The sequence below is a fragment of the Cyphellophora europaea genome (assembly GCF_000365145.1).
Source record: "Cyphellophora europaea CBS 101466 unplaced genomic scaffold supercont1.7, whole genome shotgun sequence".
Lineage (NCBI taxonomy): Eukaryota > Fungi > Ascomycota > Eurotiomycetes > Chaetothyriales > Cyphellophoraceae > Cyphellophora > Cyphellophora europaea.
The window spans coordinates 1,418,099-1,441,308 of NW_008481813.1; the positions used below are offsets into that span (position 1 = coordinate 1,418,099).

Sequence of the window (23,210 nt, forward strand, 5' to 3'; positions counted from 1 at the left end):
GCGCGTCGCCAGCGCGTTTACTGCTCATGCAGAGCAAAATGAAACGTAATGTTCAGCCTTTCCTGTACCGATTGCAAGTCTCAACGCCCTAGCGCCGTGCTGTGCTCTGATTGTCCCAATTTCTCTCAATGCAATTCACCAACCTGCCGCCGTCTGTCCTTCATTAAGCCGTATCAGCTCATTCAAATGCACTCAACAGCCTCTAAAACACCCATGGCTCTCGCACCTTCTCTCTCAAATACGCTCACTACCCGCTCGCCCTCCTGTCGTAAGTTTCGCTCGGCCATCTCGGCCATGTGCTCGATCCACTCCTGAACCGTCATTCCTTGCTCATCTTCGCCGAGCTTCTCCGTCTGAGCCAGATCGAATCGATTGGGTGACGCCTCCCCACCAGGCGTCTTCTGGAAAACCAGCTCGGTATCGATCGGTAGCCAGTCGGAAGCAGGCGGTGAGGGCGAAGACGGGAGCGCGCCAGGTATCGGTGGCCGGGCCGAAGGTGGAAGGGATGATGGAGGTGCATTTTCGATATCCGAATTTGATGGCGAGTGGGTGGAGCGAGATTGTGGAGGAGGTGTTGGGGGAGCAGCCAGTGGTGAGGTGTGGCTGTGGACTTGCGGATGCGGCGACGACTTGTGCGGATACGGTGAAGATTTGTGCTGCAAAGGTGATCCAGCAGCAGCTCGCATCAGCGTGGGATACTGAATCCCAGCATCCTCTTGTCGACGTGCTTCTCCTGTGAAGTTTGATGATTGGGTAGAGGTCGCCTTATTGGTAGGGCCAGACTCGTCATCGGGCTCCTCAACCTCAACCGGCACAACATGTTCTGTCTGAGGTGGATTGGCTTGCATGGCGTCTTCTCCTTCAACCTCAACGAGAGATTGTCGCAGCCCTTGCTGAACCTGGGTACCCACTTCCTCTATTTCAGGTTCCGTGGTAGGCTCAGGCTCTGCCTGCTTTGCCCTCGTTCGCGTCGACTTGGTCTTTTTCACCGTAGGCTTCTTCGTACGTGGACCGCCCTTTTTCCTTCCCTTTGCAGTGGCAGTGGAGGCTGTCGACACGACTGAAGTCATGCTATGGTTCAGCGTGTCATCCATCTCGGGTACTGCTAGGTCCTCAGCAACAAATTCGGGTTCAGGCTCAAACTCGGGCTCCGGCTCCGGCTCCGGCTCCGCCTTCGCCTTCTTGCTCCTTGTCGCCTTCGCACCTCCTGCAGCTTTCCTCTTTGCTTTGCTTGCAGTCGAGGCCTTGGACATCACAGACGTTGTGCTGGTGTCAATAGAGTCATCTAGATCCGGTATGTCAGACTGTATCGACATCCGAGACTGTGTGGATGATCTCATCGAAGCTTTGGACGTCCTTGATGCTTTTGAGGATCGCGAAGCTCGGCCCTTCTTCGCTTTCGCTCTCTTCAAGGGTGCAGTACTCCCAGCAAAAATGAAGAATGGACATTCAGGCGCTCGTCGGTAGTGTTCTTCACTGTATCGAGTCAGCAGCTTTCACTCACCATAGAATACTCATCTTACAATGGGTTATCCTTGGGCTCCCATCCGTCCAGGCTCAGCTTGCAATACGCGCAGCTCGCGTAGTCTTCGCCTCCAATGGTAGGCGTACAATGCCAGCCGGCTTGAACCATGTTCTCCGTCTTACATGTCCATCCTCTTTTTGATTCGTGCGGCCAATTCGCGAATGTCGCTCTCCTTGCCTCTTCTATCTTTGCACTCGTAGGGTCTTCCATATTTCCAGCATCGAAATGCTCTTGTTGGGCGAGACTGATGAGGATCGCGTACCCGCAGTCGGGAGAATGTAGCAAGTGCTCTGCTACAGGGTCATCATCCTTCTCCCATCCATCTAGCCATCGGTCGCAGAGATAGCACACAACATTGTCGTCGCCAGTCTTCTGTGGTTGGTAGTAGAAACCCGCGTTCGCGACTGCTTCGGCAGAGGGGGATTTGTGAGGCCATCCAGCTTTTGACCGCTTCGTCGGCGGCTCAAAAGTCTTCAAACGCGCTTGCAGTGTAGCAAACTCCATCTTTAGAGCGGTTCAAGAGCCGTTTAATGTTGGTGGAGGGGGCGGCGCGCGATCGTGTACGAGCGTGAGGTAGGTGCTAGAGAGGTCGAACTCGGGGAAACATAAACAATGGGCTTGGCATTTGCTGCGTCATCGCAGCATCCGGACCGCCTTGAACCACATGCGCTCAAGCTCAACGTTCCTCAACTCCGTGCCTCCCGGAAGTCGAAGCATGTCTAGGCAGTAATTTTATCAATGGATTCACGAAGCTCGAGCTTGATTCTGTTAAGATGACGGTCCGTATGGTGCCCACCGTGCTGGGCAAGCGCAGTGTACAAGAGCTGTATGGTCTCCGCTGGCCACGGCCCCTCCCAATTTTCCAGCCTCCATATCGTTCAGTACCACTATCGCGCGCATACGCCAGTGTCCAAGGAGAACCAAATAAAAGCCAGGAACCCCGATCGAACTCAAATCCGCAGTCTACCCCGTCAAGCAGAGCTTCTGAGGATGGTTCCGCTTCGAGCTCAGGTCACTCCACCTCCGGCCAGCAGACACCATCGGCTGGCTCGAGTAGTTCATCTCAAACCAAGTTCGATTGGGAAGAGAATCCGGATCTGAGTATATCAAAGTTCTCCGAGCTTCCCAGTAAAAATTTCGGCGTCAACCAGCATATGATCATTAACGAAGAGTTCAAGGAGGCCTTGCGTCAGATCCTCTGGCAATTCAAGGCACCCATACGGTACGCCTTCGCATATGGATCAGGAGTCTTCCCACAAAGCACGGCAACTACGGGCGGCTCTTCTACGCTCCACCCCAGTCCTCCCGAAGCGATCACGAAGGTGCAGCAGGGAAACCAGAAAATGATTGACTTTATTTTCGGGGTCTCATATACTCAGCACTGGCATTCTCTCAACCTCCAACAACACCGAGATCATTATTCTGCTCTTGGCTCTCTTGGATCGTATGCCGTTTCCAAGGTGCAGGATTCTTTCGGCGCCGGCGTGTATTTCAACCCATACATAACGGTCAATGGTGTCCTTGTCAAATATGGTGTCGTCAACCTCGATACGCTATGCAAAGACCTGTCTGAGTGGAACACCTTGTATATTGCTGGCCGTTTACAGAAACCTGTCAAGATTCTACGAGACAATCCATCCGTCCGACTTGCAAACCAAGTCAATCTCATCTCTGCTGTACGAACCGCTCTGCTACTGCTAGGCGACGATTTCACGGAGCGCGAGCTATACTCGACCATTGCAGGCATCTCATACATGGGCGATCCTCGAATGTCCGTTGGTGGTGACGACCCACGAAAAGTTGACAATATTGTTTCGAATCAACTACCAAACTTCCGCCGGTTGTATGCCCCTCTCATCGATAATCTGCCCAATATTACTTTCAATGATTCCGCCACGGCCGACCGAGACTGGATGGATGACCCATCTGTCAATGCTAGACTTGCGCAGAATATGGATCCGGAGACACGGGGGCACATGGTGAGGCGTCTACCATCTGCCTTCCGCGAAAAGCTTTACTTCGAATACCAATCGAAATTTGAGATTACCAGGCGTGATTTCAAGAAGCTTATGGCTGAGACCAAGGAAGATGACCCTGACCGTATTCGGAAACGTGAAGGTGGCCCCTTTGAACAGCGGATAGCAAAAGATGTGGAAGGTGGGGGCCTGAGAGAAGAGGTTCAACAGGTTATTACCAAGACTATTCAGTGGCCGGCGACTACGCAGAGTCTGAAAGGTATCGTAACGAGCGGTGTTGGCCGAAGTCTTCGCTATATGCGTGAGAAGCGAGAAAAGAACAAGAAGGGCAAAGAGCCAAAGGAGAATTAGACTGGTTTCGGTACTTGAAGGTGAGGTACACGATCTGTGACTATCACGCAGGTCGAACCGGATTATACCGAAATTCACGATGAGGTGCAGCTACTGCTACTGCCCTCCATCAAAACTTCATGCCGCGGGTTGGATCCGCTTGTATACTGCTCATAGTCCTATAGAGTCGACGAAAAAATGACAATACTTTGAAAGAAGCCCCCTGGTGGCCTTCTTTACTTTCGCTCACCACCAATTGTCGACTCCCACTAGTCAATCAAAGGTTCAACCATCACGAGATCTGTCCAGGGGGCAAGTCAACTGGCGCCTGGCGATGACCGCGCTCTCGTCAGATATCGAGGAGATACCCAAAACAAGACCTTCCTCAATCTCCGAGCCAATCAGTATACCCATTCGGGTTTAGGGGATACATACGACCAATAGAGAGGGATTACTAGGACTTAACCAATCCCCACCCAGCCTCGTGAATCCTAAGTCCTGAATCCGAGAAGTTACGCAGGAGATTCGGATGACTTGTAGGAGACTTCGAGCCGCTCGACAGAGAGGTTGTCGCGGGGTGGCGGGCCAATTCAGAACCGACAACGATATAAATATGGTCTTTGGAGAATTAAGGATGGGAAAGATTAGCAAGCAAGTCTGCCCTCACCTAGGATTCAGCCTCAGATATCACACACCACAATGGCACCTCAACCTACCACGGCTCTGGCCGTCGTGCTCGGCTGCATGACCATCGGCGACGCGGCCCATAGTCAGTCCCGCATCAAGAGCGAAGAAGAAGAGAAGGCCTTCCTCGACGCCTTCGCATCCCACGGCCACACCATGCTCGACACCGCCATCATGTACTCCAGCGGGTCCTGCGAGAAGCACCTGGGCAGCCTCGACCTCCCCTCGCGCGGCCTCGTCGTAGCAACCAAGATCTATCCCACTGCTTCCGCTTTCCCAGGCGCCCCGGTCCCACAATACTCCCACACCCGAGAATGCATCCGCGCCACCCTCGCAGAATCGCTTTCCTCCCTGCAAACCCCCTCGGTCGACCTGTACTACCTCCACGCCCCGGACCGCAACACGCCCTTCCTCGACTCCCTCCGCGCCATCACCGAGTTGCACCAGGAGGGCAGGTTCGCCCGCTTCGGCGTCTCCAATTATACGGCCGCCGACATGCGCGAGATGCTGGCTCTGTGCGAGCAGCACAACCTGCTCAAGCCGACCGTGTACCAGGGCATGTACAACGCGCTGCACCGCGCCGTGGAGCTCGAGCTGCTGCCACTGTTGCGCGAGCACGGCATCGCCTTCTACGCTTACAATCCCTTGGCTGGTGGGTATTTGACCGACCGGTACCAGCGCGACACGAAGCTGGAGGGGTTGGAGAGGGGGAGCCGGTTCGATCCCAGCACGTTTCAGGGTAAAGGCTACATTGCGCGTTACTGGAACGATGCCATGTTCGATGCGCTGGAGCTATTGCGGCCCGTGGCGAAGAAGTTTGGGCTCGGCGAGGCGGAGTGTGCCCTGAGGTGGATGATGCACCACGGTCTGTTGGAGGCGAAGTTCGGGGACGCCGTCGTCGTTGGCGCGAGTAGCGTCGCGCAGTTGGAGGGCAATCTGACCTTGATGGAGAAGGGGCCGTTGCCCGAGGAGGTCCTGCGGGTGCTGGACCAGGGGTGGCAGCGCACGAAGGACGTTAATGTCAAGTACTGGCATTGAAATGCTGGCGCTACTGTTCTTACAAGAGGCTTTTGGCGACAGCTGAATGCTGCTCCGGGTGAGTGTATACTCACCTCAGTTCTCAATGACTTAATAACGAGGAAAATGAAGCAGTTGTGCAGCTACCATAGTCATATGGGGCCAGCACTGTTTTCTATTGCTCCACTACCGACACTCATTGTCATGCTGCTGCTTTTAGTCGGCCGAGCTAGACCATAGGTAGTTAGCTATATGAGATCCGCATGCAGACCTTGAACCATAGTCTTATAGCAGCAAGACCATAACGTTTACATGCTACACCTATCGTGAGGCATCCGGTTGCATATATATGTAGAAACACTGCTTCCACCAGCCTCGCCGTCTTCTACATCTTCTACACGTCTGAAATCAAACTACTCAAGAAGCAAAAATCCAGTGCACAGAAGCAGTGTTGCTCATTTCTAGTATACGAGATATAAACGTCGCAGTCTCCATGTCTACCACCAACACCCCGTACAACTGGTCCATCCACGCCATCCCGGCAGCATACATGCTCGCCTTCCCACCCTACCTCTACCAGTTCGCCAAAGGCATGGCGGCATCCAACTACACAGCCACCAACATCGTACCGCGCACCAACCTCGAGAGCCTCAAGACCAAGCTCGACACCCGCACCTGGCAGAAACTAGCTCGCGCCCGAGGTGCGCACCTCAATGCCCTCGAAGGCTTCCCGCTGTTCGCAGCCGCCATGGTAAGATTTCCCACGCTTTCCTTCAACCTCGACGTGACCTGTTCCGCTGACTTGATGCATAGATTGCTGGCAACTATGCCAGGCTCGACGTGAAGGAGATGAACTTCCTGGCCGCGGATTACCTGGCCGCGCGGGTGGTCTATACCGGGTTGTATATGACGGTGAAGAGCGAGGCGGCTAGTTACCTGCGCACCGGAGCGTATGCGTGGAGTCTGGCGATCCCGTTGTACGTGCTCTGGAAGGCGGGGAATAGGTTGGCGGAACAAGTCTGATGGAGGGAGGAATACCGTGGGCAGTCGTTGTTGAGATCGTTACCGGACTAGTCTCGGATGGCCCTCCGAAGCAAGACTCTCGGCTGTGCAGCATATATCGGTATCTTAGAAGGGCTGTGAGGGTCTCTGGGCTTGCTCGGAAGCTCCTCTGCCGTTTCAGATTGTCCGGCTGGCATGTCATGCGTCCGGTTAGAAGGAGCCTAACCCGTCCGTTCATGATCGTGTGTATAGTAGGTAGAATAGAAGGTGTATTAACAGTACATGCGCATTAGCCTGTAAGAACACCATGATCAACTCAATCCCTGGTTGCACACGCATAATCGATGATAGTCTGCAAATCCTCGAGTCTGCATAGTTGAAGCTGTTGGACGCACAGAACTCGCGGCCGCCCAGGAAGCAGCATCCGTTTCCATAGCGCCTGCATTCGAGATGCGTCCGGCGATCGCGCAATATGCGGCGAACCTCGGCGCTCGCCGTGAAACCGACATCGGTCTTCATGTTGCACTGCTGCGACTGAGGAATGGGCAAGCCGACCTCTATTCTGGCGATGAGCCATCCGACTCGTTCGCGAACGGTGTGTTCAGTTGTGTGGTTGAAGTATCGGCAGGTGAGCTTGAGCGAGAGTGAGTCGGGGTAGTCGAGGTGGCCTACGACCTGCGACAGCAGCTCGGTGGGAAGATCCAGTAGGTATACCATATCTACGCGACACTATCGGGCTGCGCTTGAAGAATTGGAGATCGCGTGGTTCTAATCGTCAAGTGGCTTTATGCGTGGTGGAGATTGGCGGTTGCCTAGTTGCCTGGTTTTGGCCACGCTGGCCATCTGCCACCACGCCGTTCGATGAGTGCAGTAGATGTACCGCGGTAGCTGGCTCGGCGCGAAATCTAGCATTGTGCAACTTTGAGCGATCCGCAAATATGTGCACGTTCTGATGAAAAGCGAAAAGCGAAAAGCTTCACAGTTTCGGCGGAGTGCATAAAACTCCTTATACATTGCTTGGCATTATTGCCCCTTTTGGGGAACTCACGAGTAGTATAGAGAGCGACAATCAAGTTGAAGAAACAGATTCAAACATTCGCCAGCTGTCCAGATAAGGGATCTATCATTATTCCGCCTCTCCACTAGTCTTCTTCTTCCCCTTAGTCCCTACACTTGTGTTCATGCCAGCATTATCCACTATCAGTGGCTCCTACTCACTCTTCTTCTTCTTCTTTTGCTTTGCCACGCCTGTCGCATTCGTGGATGTCTCAACGGCTGCAGAAGGATCCGTAACCTTCTTGTCCTTCTTCTTCTTTGCTCTGGTATCACTTCCCTGACTCTTGCTCGTCTCGGTGACATCGGCTTCCTCCTGTTCAGTCTTCCTATTCGCTCTCTTCCCACCCTTCCCTTCAGCAGGCTCTGGCGTGTGCTCGTTCGCTTTAGCAAAATCTTTTGCCCCAAAAAGCATTTTTATTTTTCCGTCGAAATCAGTTTTGATGATTAAGGCGCATGTTTCGCGGCAGGGCGCCGCAAAAGATCCCACTAAATCTTGGAAATTGATAGCTGTCTTTTCGTAGTAACAGCGGTTGTACAGTTGAGTCGAGTTGATGGCAAAACCAAACACTTCTGGAATGGCCTTTTTGGCTTGGCTGAATTCAAATTAGCTGTCGATACCTCCTCCAGACAGGGAGCCTGTAGAATAGGCAATACTTACAGTTCCTCGCCCAGAACTATATATACAAAGCTCTCTGCGCACCTGCCGTACCCAGTATTGCCTTCCTGATACAACTTGTTGTTGAGTTCATACAGGACCGCTTGCTTCTCTGCCTCGCTTATATCACCAAGCTCCTCCAGCTTGTTCTCCAGGCGAGTGATGATCAATTCTTCTTTCCGAGGGGGTGTGATTTTGGCCTTCAGGAGCCGATGTTGGCGTTGTACGATCACATCGAGCCCTCGGAAACCTTCGTACCGTGTTTCTCTCTCCTCGGCCTCCTTCTTTTCAGCCACCGCCTGGGCTTCCAGTTCCTTTCTCTTCGCCTTCTTCGCTGTCCCATCACTGATAGCCTCTAGTTCGTCATTAATCTTCTGCTTCTTCTCTTTGTTCTTCGCGCGGTACTTCGCATCTGGTATGCGACGATTTTCTTCACTCTGCCTTTGTTCCTCATTCCCAACCAGGGCCCCATTGAGTTTGGGGTCCATGATTGAATGGTCGCCACCGGGAGTAGCTCCGAGCAAGACGTTGGTCTTGCCATTGTTAGATCCATCCTTCCACCATGAAATGTGATACATGGTGGGCTGGTACTCGCCGTTCATCAGAGTGTCGCACCACTTTGCATATAATCCTATGAGTGGGAGATAGAAGTTGCTCTGTGTACGTTTGCGTTCTGGATCGGCGCCCGTCGTGATCGACAAAATCCAGCCTAAAGCGTCGAACACTGTGCGTACAGGGAGTTCCTTGTTGCCGTAGCGGACGTCGTAGTCACGAGTACCCTCATCATCAAAAAACCAGGGATCCGTAACTTGCTTCTGAGGAGTCCAAATCTCCTCCTCCTCACCATTTTGAGGTAGCTCTGTTGTAGCTGCAACATATCCGGAAACTGGAACCATCTCGCTATTAGCCGCTGAAGTCTCCGACGGATATCCAGCACAGTGTCGGATATAGTCGATCACGAAGTCCAACGACATTGTTTGGCCTGCGGGATCGTTGATAGCATCGTCATTCTTATTGCCACTGCTAACACCATGGGCCTTGGGTCGTGTTTTCAACTTCTCCAGAGTATCCATAATCTGAACCTGTCAATCTTCATGGAACCATGCCACAGCAGAACAGCAGCATTGCTACTCATGACATACCTCTACACTGTTCATAGACCAGAGCTTCTCGATGTCCCATTTGCCCCTAGCGGTGGGCAGAATTTTGATTGAGTTGCTACCCTCGGCAGGCTCCGTCCCTACCGCCGATTCTTTATCCATGGTAGGTATCGTGCTGTTTGCTGTTCCCGATCACGAGTGTATCACTACTACTCCAGAGTTTCTGCTGCAACAGATCGACGGCATGGAAGACTATGGTGTTATATAACATTCTGTAATCCCATACTTAGCTGAATTATTTGCCTTATTTTCTGATTACCCTCTGTGCACCTCGCTGACAGCATCAGGTTCGAACTCTCAGCCGTCATCGACTCCATTTTCGAATATCATCGCGGTTGGTTACGATTGGGATCAGGTGAAGGTCGTAGCCATTTCTCTGCTGGTCAACAATGAAACAGCACGATGTCACACTTCAGATGGCTCGTTGAAGATGTCGAGATGGAATTCTCTTCCATGTCGCCAGTAGCCACCGGTGGCATGGGCATGTATCACTGTAATCAGAGTCGCGATTTGCGGAGAGTCAGTCATCCATCAACAAGGCAAATTGATTACCACGGCATAAGCTTGAACCCTGAAGGCGTCGGCTCACTTCTTGGCAGTCGTTCGCTTGTCTGCAGCAGGTGTTATTCTTGGAGCAGCATTCAATGTTTCTCTGCATCGCGAGGTCTCAGCTATTATCATTCCTTCTGCAGAGCTACATCGCCGTCATCATCAGGTACGTAATTAGCGTGGATATTTCGCGCCGAACTTGGCGCCGGATGCTGCCTCAGACGTCCGCTCGATATATGCATTCCATCAACCATTTCGAAGCTTTGCAGTATTCACTGTTTTCGCAAACAGTGCTTCAGTGGCCTGAGTTTGGCACATGCCATCAGCCAGATGTCTGAGAGCGATACGATATATTAACGAGGTCTGTATCTTTCAATGCAGCATGCCAGCGCGTCCATCCCGATCTGTGGCCGCGCAAGTAGGCGAGCTCGCAAGTCCACTCATTGTGCCGTAGATCCCCAAGAGCCCTACCGATCCACTCTTTCGCGCTCCCAGCCTCATAGCTAAGATTGTGTTGCCGGGCTCGGCCCGTGGCCGTGTTCGCCGGAGGCCTATCACATTGCCATTGCCGTCGAGCGCAACGTTGTCAGCGCTTGTATAGTCGTCGTCATCGGAGGAGGCGAACTCCTGAGTTGCATCCTTGAATGTCTTGCCTGGGCATTGTTGCGTCCAGTAGGCTTCCATGCTGAACCAAGCATAGCTGTCGGCGTTTTAGATCGGTAGGAAACGCGTATCAGGCTCCTCCAAAAAGGATTGCTGATGCCACTCGTTATTGAGCTCCTGTGCGACCACCGGTCCGTACCCGTCTTTTAAGTAAAGAGAAGGGTCAACGATATGACCTGGATAATCTACATTGAAGTCGATGATAGATATACCTACATATCGTTCCGTATTGGCATACCAGTGCATCATCTCGTGAAGGCTGGTGAGACTCAGGGCAGCCATAGACAAGTCCGCGGCCTCGGGGAGCTCTTCGCATGTGTAGCTTTGCAGAGATCGTGGATAACGGACAAATGCCGACTCGCAGATTGTCATCCACGTAACCTTGTGTTGTCCGTTGATGTCCTCGCCATAGTTGGTGGTCATGAATGCACCAATGTCGGGGTTCTCGCAACCTGGGGTGACAGGGATTGTTTTGGCATCGTCTGGCCTCGGTCGTTCATAAGAAATGACTAGCGGGTACTCAGGATCCGCCATCCACCCAGTGCCTTGTCCACCAGCCCCGATGATGCTCATGAGAGCCTGCTCTACTACCCGCTGTGTATTGGGTGGAAAGTATCGCAAGTATGTCTCAGTGGGATCGGCCACGCAACCCTTTGACATCTCACGATGTGCAGATAAGGCCATCTGTAGAGCATTGACGAAAGATGATTTGGCATGATTCAAGCGGTTCTCATCTGGGAAGTGCTTGAATGTGGGCCCGAAGGGCAGTAATGTCGATGGCAGGAGAGGGTCGACTCGCCGTATGTTGACTTTGGCCCCTTTGAATCCTTCAAATAGTGTGTCGATCGTAGCATTGCGGTTGACATTATCAAACTTCACTAGTATAGCTGCGGTCGACTGGCGAAGAATACAGAAACACCAGTGGCAGAAGCAGGGCCAGCCTAAAAACGATTTGTGAAATTGCCATTGCTTGTGTAAAGACGAACTTCTTTTCCTTGTGCAGTCAAACGTTCACTGTAGTAGTGCTTGGGTTCTGTGAAACAGACCAGAAGCTTAGAAAGTATGCATGTATCTAGAAGGTGATCCATGCTATCACGCTCTGTCACTAGTGACATGATCGGTTAGACGAGGTGACTGGTGAAGGGACTGCCTACAGAAGCCCTTCCATCACTTGGTGCGTCAATACACATGGCTATACTTGGAGAGAAGCATATAAGCGGCCAGAGTACGAAAATAAGAGTGTTCCTCTAGTCACATTCAGCTAGGACAACCGCACTAGGTCGAGTGAAGAAAGAGGAGTCGGACGGCAAGCGGCCTATCTGCGCTGGTGATGGTGGGAAAGGTAGACATCGTAGTTTAACTCTGTCAAATTACGCCGAAAGCTATAGTGTAGACAACGAGCAAGCGACAACGTCTATAAGAAACAATGCACCAAGGCATTTGGTCAAGATAGATGTGGTTGCCTTGTGCTCTAGGTTGCCCCGCGCGACTTGTACTAGACCGAAAGCAGTAACGTGTATTGAGCTCGGCTTTCCGCGTTGCGATCTCCAGCAAGACGTTCCAATCTACAGCCTGCATTGCATGCGACCACAACCTCGACCAACATAAACAGTCACATCTTGCCGTCTACCATATCGCGTTTTCCTAGTCTACACAATGTCGGCGTCAACGTCGCTCTTTCAAGTCTACCTGCGTCTACGCCCGCCGATCCAGGCTTCCTCGAAAGACCGCACCGACCCGTGGTTGATTGTCGAGCCACCCGCGAGCGCTGAAACTGGCGAAGAAGTTGCGAACTCCGAGACGATGCGACATCCCACACACATCACTTTGCAGCCTCCAAACGAGTCACGGAAGCGAGCCATAGAGCGGTTTGGATTCACAAAGATCTTCAGAGAAGACGCCGGGCAACTCGAGGTATTCGAAGAGATTCAGGTCGTAGAGAATGTGAAAAACGTCCTTCAGACCGGTAGAGACGGTCTAATTGCGACACTTGGAGTTACTGGCAGCGGAAAGGTAGGAATATTGCAGAAAATCGCTCCGAAGCAGGTCTGACGGACACAGAGTCATACAATCCTAGGTTCAAAGTCACAGCGAGGCTTGACGCAGATGTCGCTTGATCTGCTATTTCAATCAATCGGTCACAATCTCAGATGTCCGACTCACCCAAATCGAATGACCGATGCTGGCCTCTTGTCGTCTTTGCAGATGTCGGACCCATCGGAGGCGCACATCCAGTCAGCAACTGCTTTCCTCGACTCGATTTACAGCGATGGCGACCGAGCCAGACAATCACGTGCGCAGACGCCCATGTCTAGAGCACAAACTCCCATGATGGTACGCACTGATTCCGGAGAGCTTCCCGCCTCTTTCCCTTCCTCCCCCCTCTATAGTTGCACAGGTCCCAACGCGGATGACAACGTAATCGTACGAGATTACGGCGTCCTCCACCACTCTGCCCGCTTCAATGAGCCCAAGAAGAAGGAACTTTGGAGACCTCCAGCGAAACTTCCATTCTGGCGCCGCTTGACCCCTAAAAAGCAAACCGCTAAACTCGTTGTGCAGGAAACTCCTTCTAACCACTCTCGCAAAATGCCCTTACCACGGCCAAGTGGACTCCCTCAGATACCCAACGTTTCTTCTTTTGCCGTGGATCCTAATCCTGACACTGACTACGTGGTGATGGTCTCCATGTACGAGGTGTACAACGATCGGATCTTCGATCTTCTTTCAAGTCCAGCCGCAGGCGCGAATGCAACGACCACAAGACAAGCGGCAGCTCTACAGAAAGGGTTGACGCGCAGACCACTTCTCTTCAAGAATACTGAGCTATCGCCCGATCGAAAAGTGGTGGCGGGGCTCCGCAAAATCGTCTGCGGCAGCTATGAGGAGGCAATGATGGTGCTGGAAACCGGGCTCACCGAACGAAGGGTAGCAGGCACTGGATCCAACAGTGTGAGCTCTAGAAGTCACGGCTTCTTCTGCATCGAAGTCAAGCGCAACACACATGGCCGTAACAATGGTCGGTACGGCCCCGAGAACTGGAAAGGCAGCACCATATCAATCGTCGATCTGGCTGGTTCTGAACGAGCTCGAAGTGCCAAGACGACTGGCTCGACTTTGGCTGAAGCTGGTAAGATCAACGAGAGTCTGATGTATCTGGGACAGTGCCTGCAAGTGCAAAGCGATTGCCAACATGATGGAAGCAAGCCTATTGTCCCATTCCGCCAGTGCAAGCTGACCGAGTTGCTCTTTTCCAACTCGTTTCCTTCCTCAAGCAACCCATCAGCGACCACGAGGGCAGCTCAGAAGGCAGTCATGATTGTGACTGCTGACCCTCAGGGCGATTTCAACGCAACGAGTCAGATACTCCGGTACTCAGCACTTGCACGCGAGGTGACAGTGCCCCGAGTGCCGAGTGTCACGAGTCAGATGGGCGTCAAGTATCCAAATCTGAACAATGGTCGCAGTTCCCCACAAGACCAGTATTACTACGCGCAAGAGCTGGAACAAGCAACCAATGAAGTCATGCGGCTATCGGAAGAATGTGATACCCTTGCTGTGCGCTTGGCTCAGGAAGAAATCAAGCGCACGGAGGCTGAACTGAAACTTCAACTCGTGGAAGAACGAGCCATGGATCAGGAGGCACAGATTCGCGAGGAGTGTTGGACGGAGATGGAAGAGCACATCGCCCAGGAGAAGGAGCGTTGGCGGGCTGCTTGGGAGGAGGAGCGACTTCGTGGCGAGAAATATGTTGATGGCAAGCTCGACATCTTATCTCGTAGTCCCACCAAGACAAGAGCGAGATAGGTGTTTCCGTTGGTGGTTCTTGGATTTGAAATGACTGTTTAGCGAGACCATGATGACGGTGTTTTAATAATGACGGTCTGGAAATTGAACAGGGTATTTCTTTCACCAGCCTCGGGAATTCCACTGCCTGATCCCTACGACAGTGGAATCTTGGAAAGGCTGCGATTGGCTGAGCCAGATCTCGGCTACTGCCGAGGGTGGCTGGGCCTCGAATTCCTTGGCGGTCGCTTGCCTCATCTTGCTTCCTGCCTCCCCAGCCAAAACCTCCAGCACTTTTGGCTCTTCTCTCTTCTGCCTGCGCTTGTTACTGCCCTTGAGTTGCACCACACTCTCTGCAGAACATTTACAAACAATTTCACAGTCACTCGCTCTACCACCGCCTCAAGTTCAGAAATCGAGTTTGCTGCCCGACAGCTAGGGCCGATCACCCGCTCCCGATATCGATAACGCAAGCTGCGGACCCCGGTTGATGAGCTGTCCCTCAACTGAGACCGAACACTCGCTTCTAAGCAGCTGCTTCACTTCAACGCGCCGGCCGCTGCTTGCTGAAAGCACGGCTGAGGCAGGCGTAGGGTGTGGCCTTTATCATCATTAGCGATAAAGTCGCCGCCGCCAAACACTCACAGTCCAGCTCCCTCACCGCTGCTGCTTCGTCTACAGCCTTCCTGTCAGCTATGGCACCTACACATCTCGTCCACTCAGCCGCGCACACCCTTCTCTCCCGCCTCATGACCCGCGCGGCAACTACACCAGGCAACAGCATCCCCCTCGCCTCCGTCTTCGCCCTCGTTGGCTCCGCAGCCCAGAGTAGCTCGTCCTCGTCCTCCTCGTACGGCCTAGGCAGCCGCTCCCTCCTCAGCCCAGACCTCCTCGATAAGCGGCAGCAATACATCCTCGCCATTCCCACCACCTACGACACCATCAACTCATCACCTGAGCCAGGCGCAGTCGCGGGCATCACACTCGGAGCCGTGTTCGGCGCTATCCTGCTATTATACCTGATTCTCCTGATCCTGCGGCAGTACACAGGCCGCAACATTGTCGAGACAGAGATACGCGAAACACATCACCACCATCGCGGAAGTCGCCGTTCGCGGTCTCGAAGCAGCCGGGGCAGGAGCGCCATGACGGAACGTAGGAGGGAGCGAGAAGAGATACGCATCGAAAGGTCGGTGAGCAGACCGGCACCCGTGGAGGAAAGTGTCATGGTGGAGGAGGAGGAAGACGACGTCGTCGAGGTCATTGAGGAGCACAGTCCGGAGCGGCCGGCGAGGAGGAAATCCGGGTACCGTACGGTAGATCCAGCAGAGTTTGGAGGTGGGAACGAGCCGAGGAGGAAGCTGGGAAGGCGGTGACAGTATTTACGGCCTGCAGTATATTCGAGCCGGCTTGATCAGCGAGGAGTAACGCTTAGTTTCAAATGTACAATGTTCATCACATCAGTATCCTGAACGGGCATGCCAGTGTACTACACTTTGAGTCAGTTTGTAGATCCTCGTGATGTCCTTTCGTCCGTCTGCTTCAGCCAAGACAAGATGAAATACCTGTGTTGGTCATTGACTGCCACACCCATCCCCACAGTCAACTCTTCAGCCTAGGCACTCTCCGACTTTCACCACGACTCTCCCTCCAAGGTTCCATCCCCAATCTCAAAGTCATCGATTCCGCCGTACATGTCCATGTCTTCGTCATCCGCCAGCACTTCCCTCGCGCACGGTCCCTCCTCGACCAGAGCCCCCCCACCGCGGCTCCAGGGCGAGAGTACGCCGCCGCTGCACTCCACCACCACGGCTCCTCCTCCTCCTCCTTTTTCGTCATCGCCTGTAGCCTGGCGGGTACAGACATAGCGGCCCATAACGTCCGTCGGCGGACCTAGCATGCTGTTCTCGTTGCGCCGACTCCAGGGCCCGATGAGGACCTCGAGTTCTTGCAGTTTGGGCGCGGGGATGTTGCGTACTGCTGCGGTCGAAGTCGTGGAGGCGGTGCTGTTGGCGGGGTGGTGGGAGGTGAGGTCGCGGAATTGCGTTGCGAGCGTGCTGGCGTTGAAGACTGTGTCTTGCTGTGTCTTGTAGAAGTCTCCGGGGGAGGGGACGTGGAGTTTGAGTTGTTGGAGGGAGGAGAAGGTTGCTGCTGCTGCTGCTGCTGCTGCTTCTTCTTCAGGAGAATAGCGTGAGGAGGAGGGGAGCAGGGGAAGTGAGCGGTTGTGCGAGAGAGTTAGGGATGTTAGGTTCGGGAGAAGGGAGGCGAGACGGTTGAGTTCCGCAGGGGATACAATGGTGTTCTCGGCTCGAAGAGTGAGGTCGCTGAGGTTTCTGTGCGTGCTGCCGAGCGTGGTGATGAGGGGCCCGAAGGTGTTGTTCGGGAGTTGAATGTTGCTGAGATGGAGGGTGATCAGGGGCTGTAAGGGCTGTTCGAGGTAAGACTGCAGGGATTGCGTCGAGCATCGATCGGCGCCGTGGATGGATAGGTTCGTCAGGGACAGCAGCCGGTAGAAGAGACGAGATGAGACGGTGCTGTCAATCCAGTCGAGCTCGAGAGTATGGATTGCCGAGAACGACATTTGCTTTATCCAGGCGTCAAGGTTGACATGATCCGTTGGTGCGGGTTCGCAACAAGGGAAGTAGCATGGCTCATTTTCGGGGTTGCTCGAATAATCATGGTCTCCGGTGAGACGCTCATAAGTGTCGGCTATCCAGGGCGACCTGTCAGGCGCGAAGAGCCAGTCTTTGAAATCCACTAGGCTAGACTGGAGATCCAGGTCAGCATATCCACTGAACATGTGAGGAATTATATGTGATGCTTGATCTTGGGTGATCATAAAATTGGACAGCTGTTGCTGGCAAATGTTGGGTCCTGCCACAGTAGAGGTTCGAGACTACTAAGTCGTGGTGCCGTATATCAACCCGTGCAGTCCCTGGTCTTCTCATGGAGACGGTGGGTGGCTGAAGGAATGGAGAGAAGGTTCAAAAGCGAGCAAAGCCATCATGGCCCCCGACCAAGACCATCGCGGATTCTCCGTCGGTCGATTAATGATAGGCTCCATGGTACTTACGTAGATCGGAGGGGGCATATAACGCTCCACCTGTCCAGAGTCCATCCGACAGAACGGCCAAGGCAGATGTTCTGGTATGAAATAGCCTTCGAACATGGCCCACTGTCTCTGACCACTGGGAGGCCATTGAAAGACATACCCGCGGAGCCGGAGTACCTCCAGGGGAGGTAGACTCGCATTTGAGTACCGGCGGTTTGTGAAGTCGAAGCCTCGTGGCTGCCCGCCGCTGACTATGCAGCCACTGTGGTCGAAGGCAAGATCGAAATTGCGGATGTTGGGGCACGAAGCCATGATGGCGTGGATATATGATATCCGCTCGGGAGCGGGTTCGCTATCGTACTCTATATACGCCTTGAGTGATGCGAGGTTTGGTGAGCCTAGAATTGGAAGGGCATCCTTCTCAGAGAACGACCGGTGAGAGCGATAATCCCACAGAGGCGTTGTGTCGAGGTGTAGCTTGCAGTGTGGAAGGTTCTCCTCGAGATAGACTTTCATGTTGGGCATGAGTTCGATCCTATTCCAGTGTAGCTCTCGTAGATTGTCAAGGCACGGGAGCGCTTCTGTAACTTCAGTCCAATTGGCGAGACTGCCATACCCGGACACTGAGACCTCCTGCACCTGAGCTCTCATAGGGTCAGCTGCTGCGCATATGTTCCGCAAAGTGTCGGATGTCAGCTCAGCAGACTCGGGACTGGCATAGTCCAGATTAAGATGTTTGGCTAGCATTGGGAGCACTGGTGGACTTGAGGGCGCCGGCAGATTCGGGAAGGGACTCAAAGTTCGTGGCTGAGGCTGCGTGGACACCTCCAGCGTGGTTGAGTTAGACAACATGTACGATAGTTGTTCTCCGCCAGAGGCAGAAGGCGTGCAGGAGAACACCAGGACTGGCCAAAACACCACAACCATGGCCATTAGACAACAAAACCCCCATGGTCGCCTCATATTGGGCACAACGTAAATAGATACTGTTCGAGGACTGGTCAACTCGATGGCGAGGCAGCAATGCTTGCGGAGGCAGGATGCTATCCCTGAAGTAGATGCTACGAGACAATCAAGACTCACGGGAGCTCGAGGCTTCGTACGTCCGGACGGGATGCGTCAATAAGGCCAAGCAGGTGTCTCTGAAGCCACCTTGCTCGAATCGAGCCCATCGGCCCATGTAGGAAGGTAGCAAGTGACAGATTTCATTTAGGCTGCAATCGTTGTTGTGGAGCCGACGGGCATATTGAGAAGCCTGCAATGGCCGTGAGCAGCGTAGTGAACGGCATCGATCCACTGGTCCGTGGACGATTGAGGGGCAACAGGACAGAGTACGAGAGGAGACGTGTCGTGTGCAAGTGGGGATATCAGGCAACCTAGGCGGCAAGCCAAGCCCTCATGATTGCGACTTGTGGATTGTGTACAATCCAAGGAAACACACCACGGTATCCTAAGTATAAGATGCGAATCCAGAAGCATCAGTTGGCTCCTTTGACCATCCCTGACATACAACAGAATGTTCAATGCCGCGCCACGCTATGCCAACACGCCGTAATTCATCATAAGGCAATCAATCATATCAACATCGAAAAATGCACAAAAGTGGCGGATGCCTTAAGCACCGACTTGCACGCTCTGCGATCCACCAGCTGCCATCTCAGCTTCGTCCGGCAGTAGCTCAATCTGCCTTAACAAGAAGCTCTTCTCGTCTAGGAACTGGTCATCATCGGTTCTGCCTTCCAGGAAGGTGGGAAGGAATCTCAGCAGCCGGCCTTTGTTCTTGATGAGAATGCGCTTGACCTCATCACTCTTGTTGGGGTTCGCAACGAAGACTTTGAAGACATGGAATGCTTCATATTGCACCATCTTGCGGTCGTCCTTGAGGAGATTCATGGTGAGTTTCAGATTGTCGCCGCTAGCAACATATGTAGTCATGACGACGTAGTTGGCACGATCCAGAAGGAGTTCACCTAACAGTTTGATCGACTGTCGCTTCGTAACGTAGGAAGTGGAAAGGAGGAGGGTCGGGTTGAAGTACGTGCCGAAGAAGAGATCGTAATTCGTTGTCAAATACTGCGAGGTGAGGGGCTTGTGCTTCGTAAGAAGATCTCGGAACGTAGTGAAGGCGTCGGCGCTGACTTCGAAACTGCTCTTATTGATCCATTCGAAGAACCTCCAAAAGACACCCTTGCCGGATTGTTTTCGAGAGACGTCCACCGTGTTCAGCTGGACTGCCTTCTCCCCGGGGCAGCTATCATCATACAAGATAACCGCTGCAACTGTGTCGTGCTGTAACGCCTGTCGTAAGATCGTGCCGCATGGCATTGCGCTCTTTGCATCATCGTAACCTCGACATAACTCGACAATAATCTCAGGTCTGGTCATGACAAGGTAGTTGATCGCCGTGGTCTCGTTGGGCGTGTTCGGTGGAGGCTTGAAGCGTAGAATGTGAGAGAATATGATCTGTGCGTCCTTGCGTGCCTCGAAAGGCAGTAATCGTATGCTTCGTGCAAGTTCGAACAGGATATCTTCTTGTATGATGCAGTTGACGAGCTGGTGGACTTGTTCAGGGCTGCTGTCCATTTCTGCGAGGGTGGTCAGTAGACCCCTCAAATACTCAGGGCGTGTTCTTGACCTGGCGTTCCCTGTACGATCAACTTCATCTGCGCCATATGCTTCGCTGCCTCTTCTTCCACCTGCAAGCATCTGTTAGCAGCTTCTCCCACAGAATGGCGACCTGCATACTTTTGGACTAGTGACCGGCTCTTGTAACTTTGACAGTAAATCCTTCAGCGACTTCACGATCTCGGCAGGCGCCTTCTGGCGGCCTCTGCCGCCGAAGAGAAAGGCCATTGTTGGGGTTGCGACTTAACGATCCTTGACGCTATTCGTGGCCCGCTCGGTTGACAGTGCGATTCGATGCCTGGCAAAATGTACGAAGAAGCCCGGAGCAAACAATGCAGTTGTCGGAAGGTGGACCAGCGTGCTCACCACGCATGCGACTGCGGTCCGTTGCGAGTAGATTCGTTCCTGAGATCCAAACTTTGGAGTCGTCGCACCGGCAACAGCTTAACTCCTAACCCCGTTAGCACTGGCGCGTTTCACACTGCATCGGGCATAATGAAACGATTGGGACAGATATCATTGATGGAACATTCACTGCTTGCCAGCAGGACTGTCGTGACAGTATGACTCCGAGCCACGGTACTATGTAGTCAATCGTCTTCTCACTCACCCTGTGGGAAGTCAAGAACAATCCGACCACATTTCCAGGTCAACGGTGTATATTCAACATGTACAGAACTATACCTCTTTCTCTCTGCTCAAATGATCACAGATCTCTTCTCCTCTTGCTGATCTCTGTCCCAGCATCAGGCAGAGCCGTGGTCAGCGAGTCCTTCTGCGACTTCTCAACATGCGGCGTTGGCACACCATAGCCTGAAATCTCGCCCTGATCCAGCTCATCCGCCATCTCTTCAATAATGCTCTGTCTCCTCTTGATCTTTTCGGATTGCGCCGACGGTTTATCATCGAATCGTTTCCGCACGGTCTCGATCATCCTCCCAAACCAGAAAAAATTGAGCGTATGTAGGATGATGTTGCTTGTCAGATAGACCAAACCCAGCCAGAGTGGTATTGCTGGTGTTCCTGCGTGTGCAAACTTCATGACTTCACTCTGAGCAGCAATACAGCTTTGTCGGCCCATGCAAAGCTGGCCATCGCGTGGCACAAAAATCGAAGACGAAGGGCTGTCGTGCACGTCTCGCAGAGACGCTCCTGCATGTTGTACATGAGGGTAGTGGTATAGAATCTGCCACACATCCTGAAAGACACGGACTGACTGATATGTGCCCCAGCAAAGCCGAGACCCGAAGAACGTCACAAGGAGCGTAATACCATTGTACCATTGAAGTTGTCCGCCAGTCATGTTGAGCTTGTCACAGAACCAGTGCACATTAAGAAATGGTGTGGAAAGCTCGTAGAGGATGAAGACAGGGCCATAGTAGTTGACGAACGGCCTCTGCTATCAGGTTAGTAGTGCTTCACTTTCTGGGGAGTGAGTAAGCTTACGAATCCAAAAGCAAAGACGCTTAACGCGCTGACAGCGTGAAACCATATCCCAATTCCAAAGATGCTGAAGTGTCGGGTACTGACGATCAGGTCCCACAGGAAATACCCCGTTGCGAATGCCTGTATCAGTCCGCTCGCGCTGGTATATCCATACACCCGCTCGACTGGGCTGTGGCGCATGTCACGGCGCTCCTCGTCATTGAACATGACCCAGAGCGCCATAGTATTGATGAGGCATGACTGTACGAGGGAGACGACATGGACATCCCAATTGATCCGCGTGCGCCGCGGCAGTTTTCTATAAATGTTGGGAAAGAACAGCGTGGAGAAATAGGGCGAAACGACACTTTCGATGGTTTGGTAGAGGAGGTATGCGAAGAGCACCTCGTGGATGTGATAGGGTAAGGTAGGGAGTTGAACAGCTTCCGCAAGAGGGGTGATGGCGGTTTGCAGCCACGCCGGTGGTGGTGGCAGGGGGTCGAGCATCGTTGCTGGAATGGCACACGCGCGGTGTTGCGATGGACTATGGCGTGAGAGAAAACGACGTTAGCTGGACGAAGATGACATAAAGCTCGCTATCGCTGACGTAGTCCAACAATGTACTTGTCGTTCTTTGTGTGAGGATGAGTTCGTGGGTGATGAATGAGGAAAGATGACGAGTGACGTCGCGTTTGTTGGGGCGCGCAGATTAGCGCACGGCCGCAGCTTCGAGGCATCAACAGCAATTCAACGAACCACGACGTCTGGTTGATTGACCCTTCTAAGAAGCTTCCATTTGTCTCGTTCAGATCTCACAGCTACAGCTGCTGCCTGAGTACATTGCATGCCGCAATACGGCCAGGTAAGGTATAGGAATCGAGGCAGATGCTTGAGGCCATCGGCGCTAAGATTTCTGTCATCTCGGCCGCCCAGCACGTGAACAAGATCAGTTAGCCTCACGAGACACGGTCAGCGATCTCATAAAGTTGAGTTACCAGGATTCCAATTAACCAGTGTCGGTCTTGATGACAGTACATCCTGTCGAGTCGTCCATACCCGAAAAACGCCTGCCCTTGCAGAGGACGACGTTCAAAGAATAAGACCACACAACTGCATCTACCTCCTGCTCTTGCTACCAGTGACTGGCATAGCTATACGCCCTCCATGAATCGGGACTTCAATCCTCGTCGACTTGGTATCCCACCTGCCTCACCAGGTGCGACTGACCAACGGGAATCGGCGCACGTGGCTCCTGGAGCTTCGTCTACCACAAGACCTTCGATCACCGGCCGTTGAGCCGACTTGCTTCAGGCACCAACAGGCACCCAGGCAACAGGCATCTGAGCACGAATTGCAGCCTTCCAGCCGAAAGTGATGCGAGCTTGTGGCGTACAACTCACTGATGTCAGGTGGCATGCGGTCCCTCGGCGTACCTCCGGCCAGTAAGTGCAGTCTTGCTCACACTCCCTTTTCACTCATCGATAGTCACGCCACGGCACCGTGATATGCTCACCGGCTACAGCAGATAGAGCACGCCTCCTCCTTACCGTGGAAGTCGAACTCCGAGCCAGCGCCACCAGTGACGATCATCCGTCACTGCCGGTCGATCCTCATTTTTCGCTCTTGGTTAGAGAGCTCCACCATTTCCATTGCTCCGAGGCTCTTGGACTACGTCGCTCTGGCTGGGAATTTCAACCACTTGCTT

At 53.1% G+C, this 23,210-nt stretch overlaps 11 protein-coding genes across 11 annotated transcripts; 5 read left to right on the forward strand and 6 right to left on the reverse strand.

The window, feature by feature from the left end:
- Positions 1–182: 182 nt before the first annotated feature.
- On the reverse strand, positions 183–2,029 carry HMPREF1541_07636 (uncharacterized protein; the record flags this gene model as incomplete). Its single annotated transcript, XM_008721960.1, has 2 exons — positions 183–1,476; positions 1,524–2,029. 2 exons carry the CDS (start codon positions 2,027–2,029, stop codon positions 183–185), a joined length of 1,800 nt encoding a protein of 599 aa, XP_008720182.1.
- A 269-nt stretch (positions 2,030–2,298) lies between these two features.
- On the forward strand, positions 2,299–3,852 carry HMPREF1541_07637 (uncharacterized protein; the record flags this gene model as incomplete). The annotated part of the gene is made up of 1 exon (XM_008721961.1): positions 2,299–3,852. One exon carries the CDS (start codon positions 2,299–2,301, stop codon positions 3,850–3,852), a length of 1,554 nt encoding a protein of 517 aa, XP_008720183.1.
- A 678-nt stretch (positions 3,853–4,530) lies between these two features.
- Positions 4,531–5,553, forward strand: HMPREF1541_07638 (uncharacterized protein; the record flags this gene model as incomplete). Its single annotated transcript, XM_008721962.1, has 1 exon — positions 4,531–5,553. One exon carries the CDS (start codon positions 4,531–4,533, stop codon positions 5,551–5,553), a length of 1,023 nt encoding a protein of 340 aa, XP_008720184.1.
- A 472-nt stretch (positions 5,554–6,025) lies between these two features.
- Positions 6,026–6,555, forward strand: HMPREF1541_07639 (uncharacterized protein; the record flags this gene model as incomplete). Its single annotated transcript, XM_008721963.1, has 2 exons — positions 6,026–6,283; positions 6,346–6,555. The coding sequence occupies 2 exons, from the start codon at positions 6,026–6,028 to the stop codon at positions 6,553–6,555; spliced, it is 468 nt and encodes a 155-aa protein (XP_008720185.1).
- A 420-nt stretch (positions 6,556–6,975) lies between these two features.
- On the reverse strand, positions 6,976–7,242 carry HMPREF1541_07640 (uncharacterized protein; the record flags this gene model as incomplete). The annotated part of the gene is made up of 1 exon (XM_008721964.1): positions 6,976–7,242. A coding segment is annotated over one exon (267 nt), but the record flags the coding sequence as incomplete, so codon positions are not given.
- Positions 7,243–7,744: 502 nt separating this feature from the next.
- HMPREF1541_07641 (uncharacterized protein) lies at positions 7,745–9,318 on the reverse strand (the record flags this gene model as incomplete). Its single annotated transcript, XM_008721965.1, has 2 exons — positions 7,745–8,183; positions 8,291–9,318. The coding sequence occupies 2 exons, from the start codon at positions 9,316–9,318 to the stop codon at positions 7,745–7,747; spliced, it is 1,467 nt and encodes a 488-aa protein (XP_008720187.1).
- Positions 9,319–12,273: 2,955 nt separating this feature from the next.
- On the forward strand, positions 12,274–14,424 carry HMPREF1541_07642 (uncharacterized protein; the record flags this gene model as incomplete). Its single annotated transcript, XM_008721966.1, has 2 exons — positions 12,274–12,630; positions 12,679–14,424. The coding sequence occupies 2 exons, from the start codon at positions 12,274–12,276 to the stop codon at positions 14,422–14,424; spliced, it is 2,103 nt and encodes a 700-aa protein (XP_008720188.1).
- A 674-nt stretch (positions 14,425–15,098) lies between these two features.
- HMPREF1541_07643 (uncharacterized protein) lies at positions 15,099–15,779 on the forward strand (the record flags this gene model as incomplete). The annotated part of the gene is made up of 1 exon (XM_008721967.1): positions 15,099–15,779. One exon carries the CDS (start codon positions 15,099–15,101, stop codon positions 15,777–15,779), a length of 681 nt encoding a protein of 226 aa, XP_008720189.1.
- A 257-nt stretch (positions 15,780–16,036) lies between these two features.
- HMPREF1541_07644 (uncharacterized protein) lies at positions 16,037–17,203 on the reverse strand (the record flags this gene model as incomplete). Its single annotated transcript, XM_008721968.1, has 1 exon — positions 16,037–17,203. One exon carries the CDS (start codon positions 17,201–17,203, stop codon positions 16,037–16,039), a length of 1,167 nt encoding a protein of 388 aa, XP_008720190.1.
- Positions 17,204–19,069: 1,866 nt separating this feature from the next.
- HMPREF1541_07645 (uncharacterized protein) lies at positions 19,070–20,308 on the reverse strand (the record flags this gene model as incomplete). Its single annotated transcript, XM_008721969.1, has 3 exons — positions 19,070–20,040; positions 20,091–20,151; positions 20,201–20,308. 3 exons carry the CDS (start codon positions 20,306–20,308, stop codon positions 19,070–19,072), a joined length of 1,140 nt encoding a protein of 379 aa, XP_008720191.1.
- A 478-nt stretch (positions 20,309–20,786) lies between these two features.
- On the reverse strand, positions 20,787–22,012 carry HMPREF1541_07646 (uncharacterized protein; the record flags this gene model as incomplete). The annotated part of the gene is made up of 2 exons (XM_008721970.1): positions 20,787–21,476; positions 21,527–22,012. The coding sequence occupies 2 exons, from the start codon at positions 22,010–22,012 to the stop codon at positions 20,787–20,789; spliced, it is 1,176 nt and encodes a 391-aa protein (XP_008720192.1).
- Between the last annotated feature and the right edge of the window lie 1,198 nt (positions 22,013–23,210).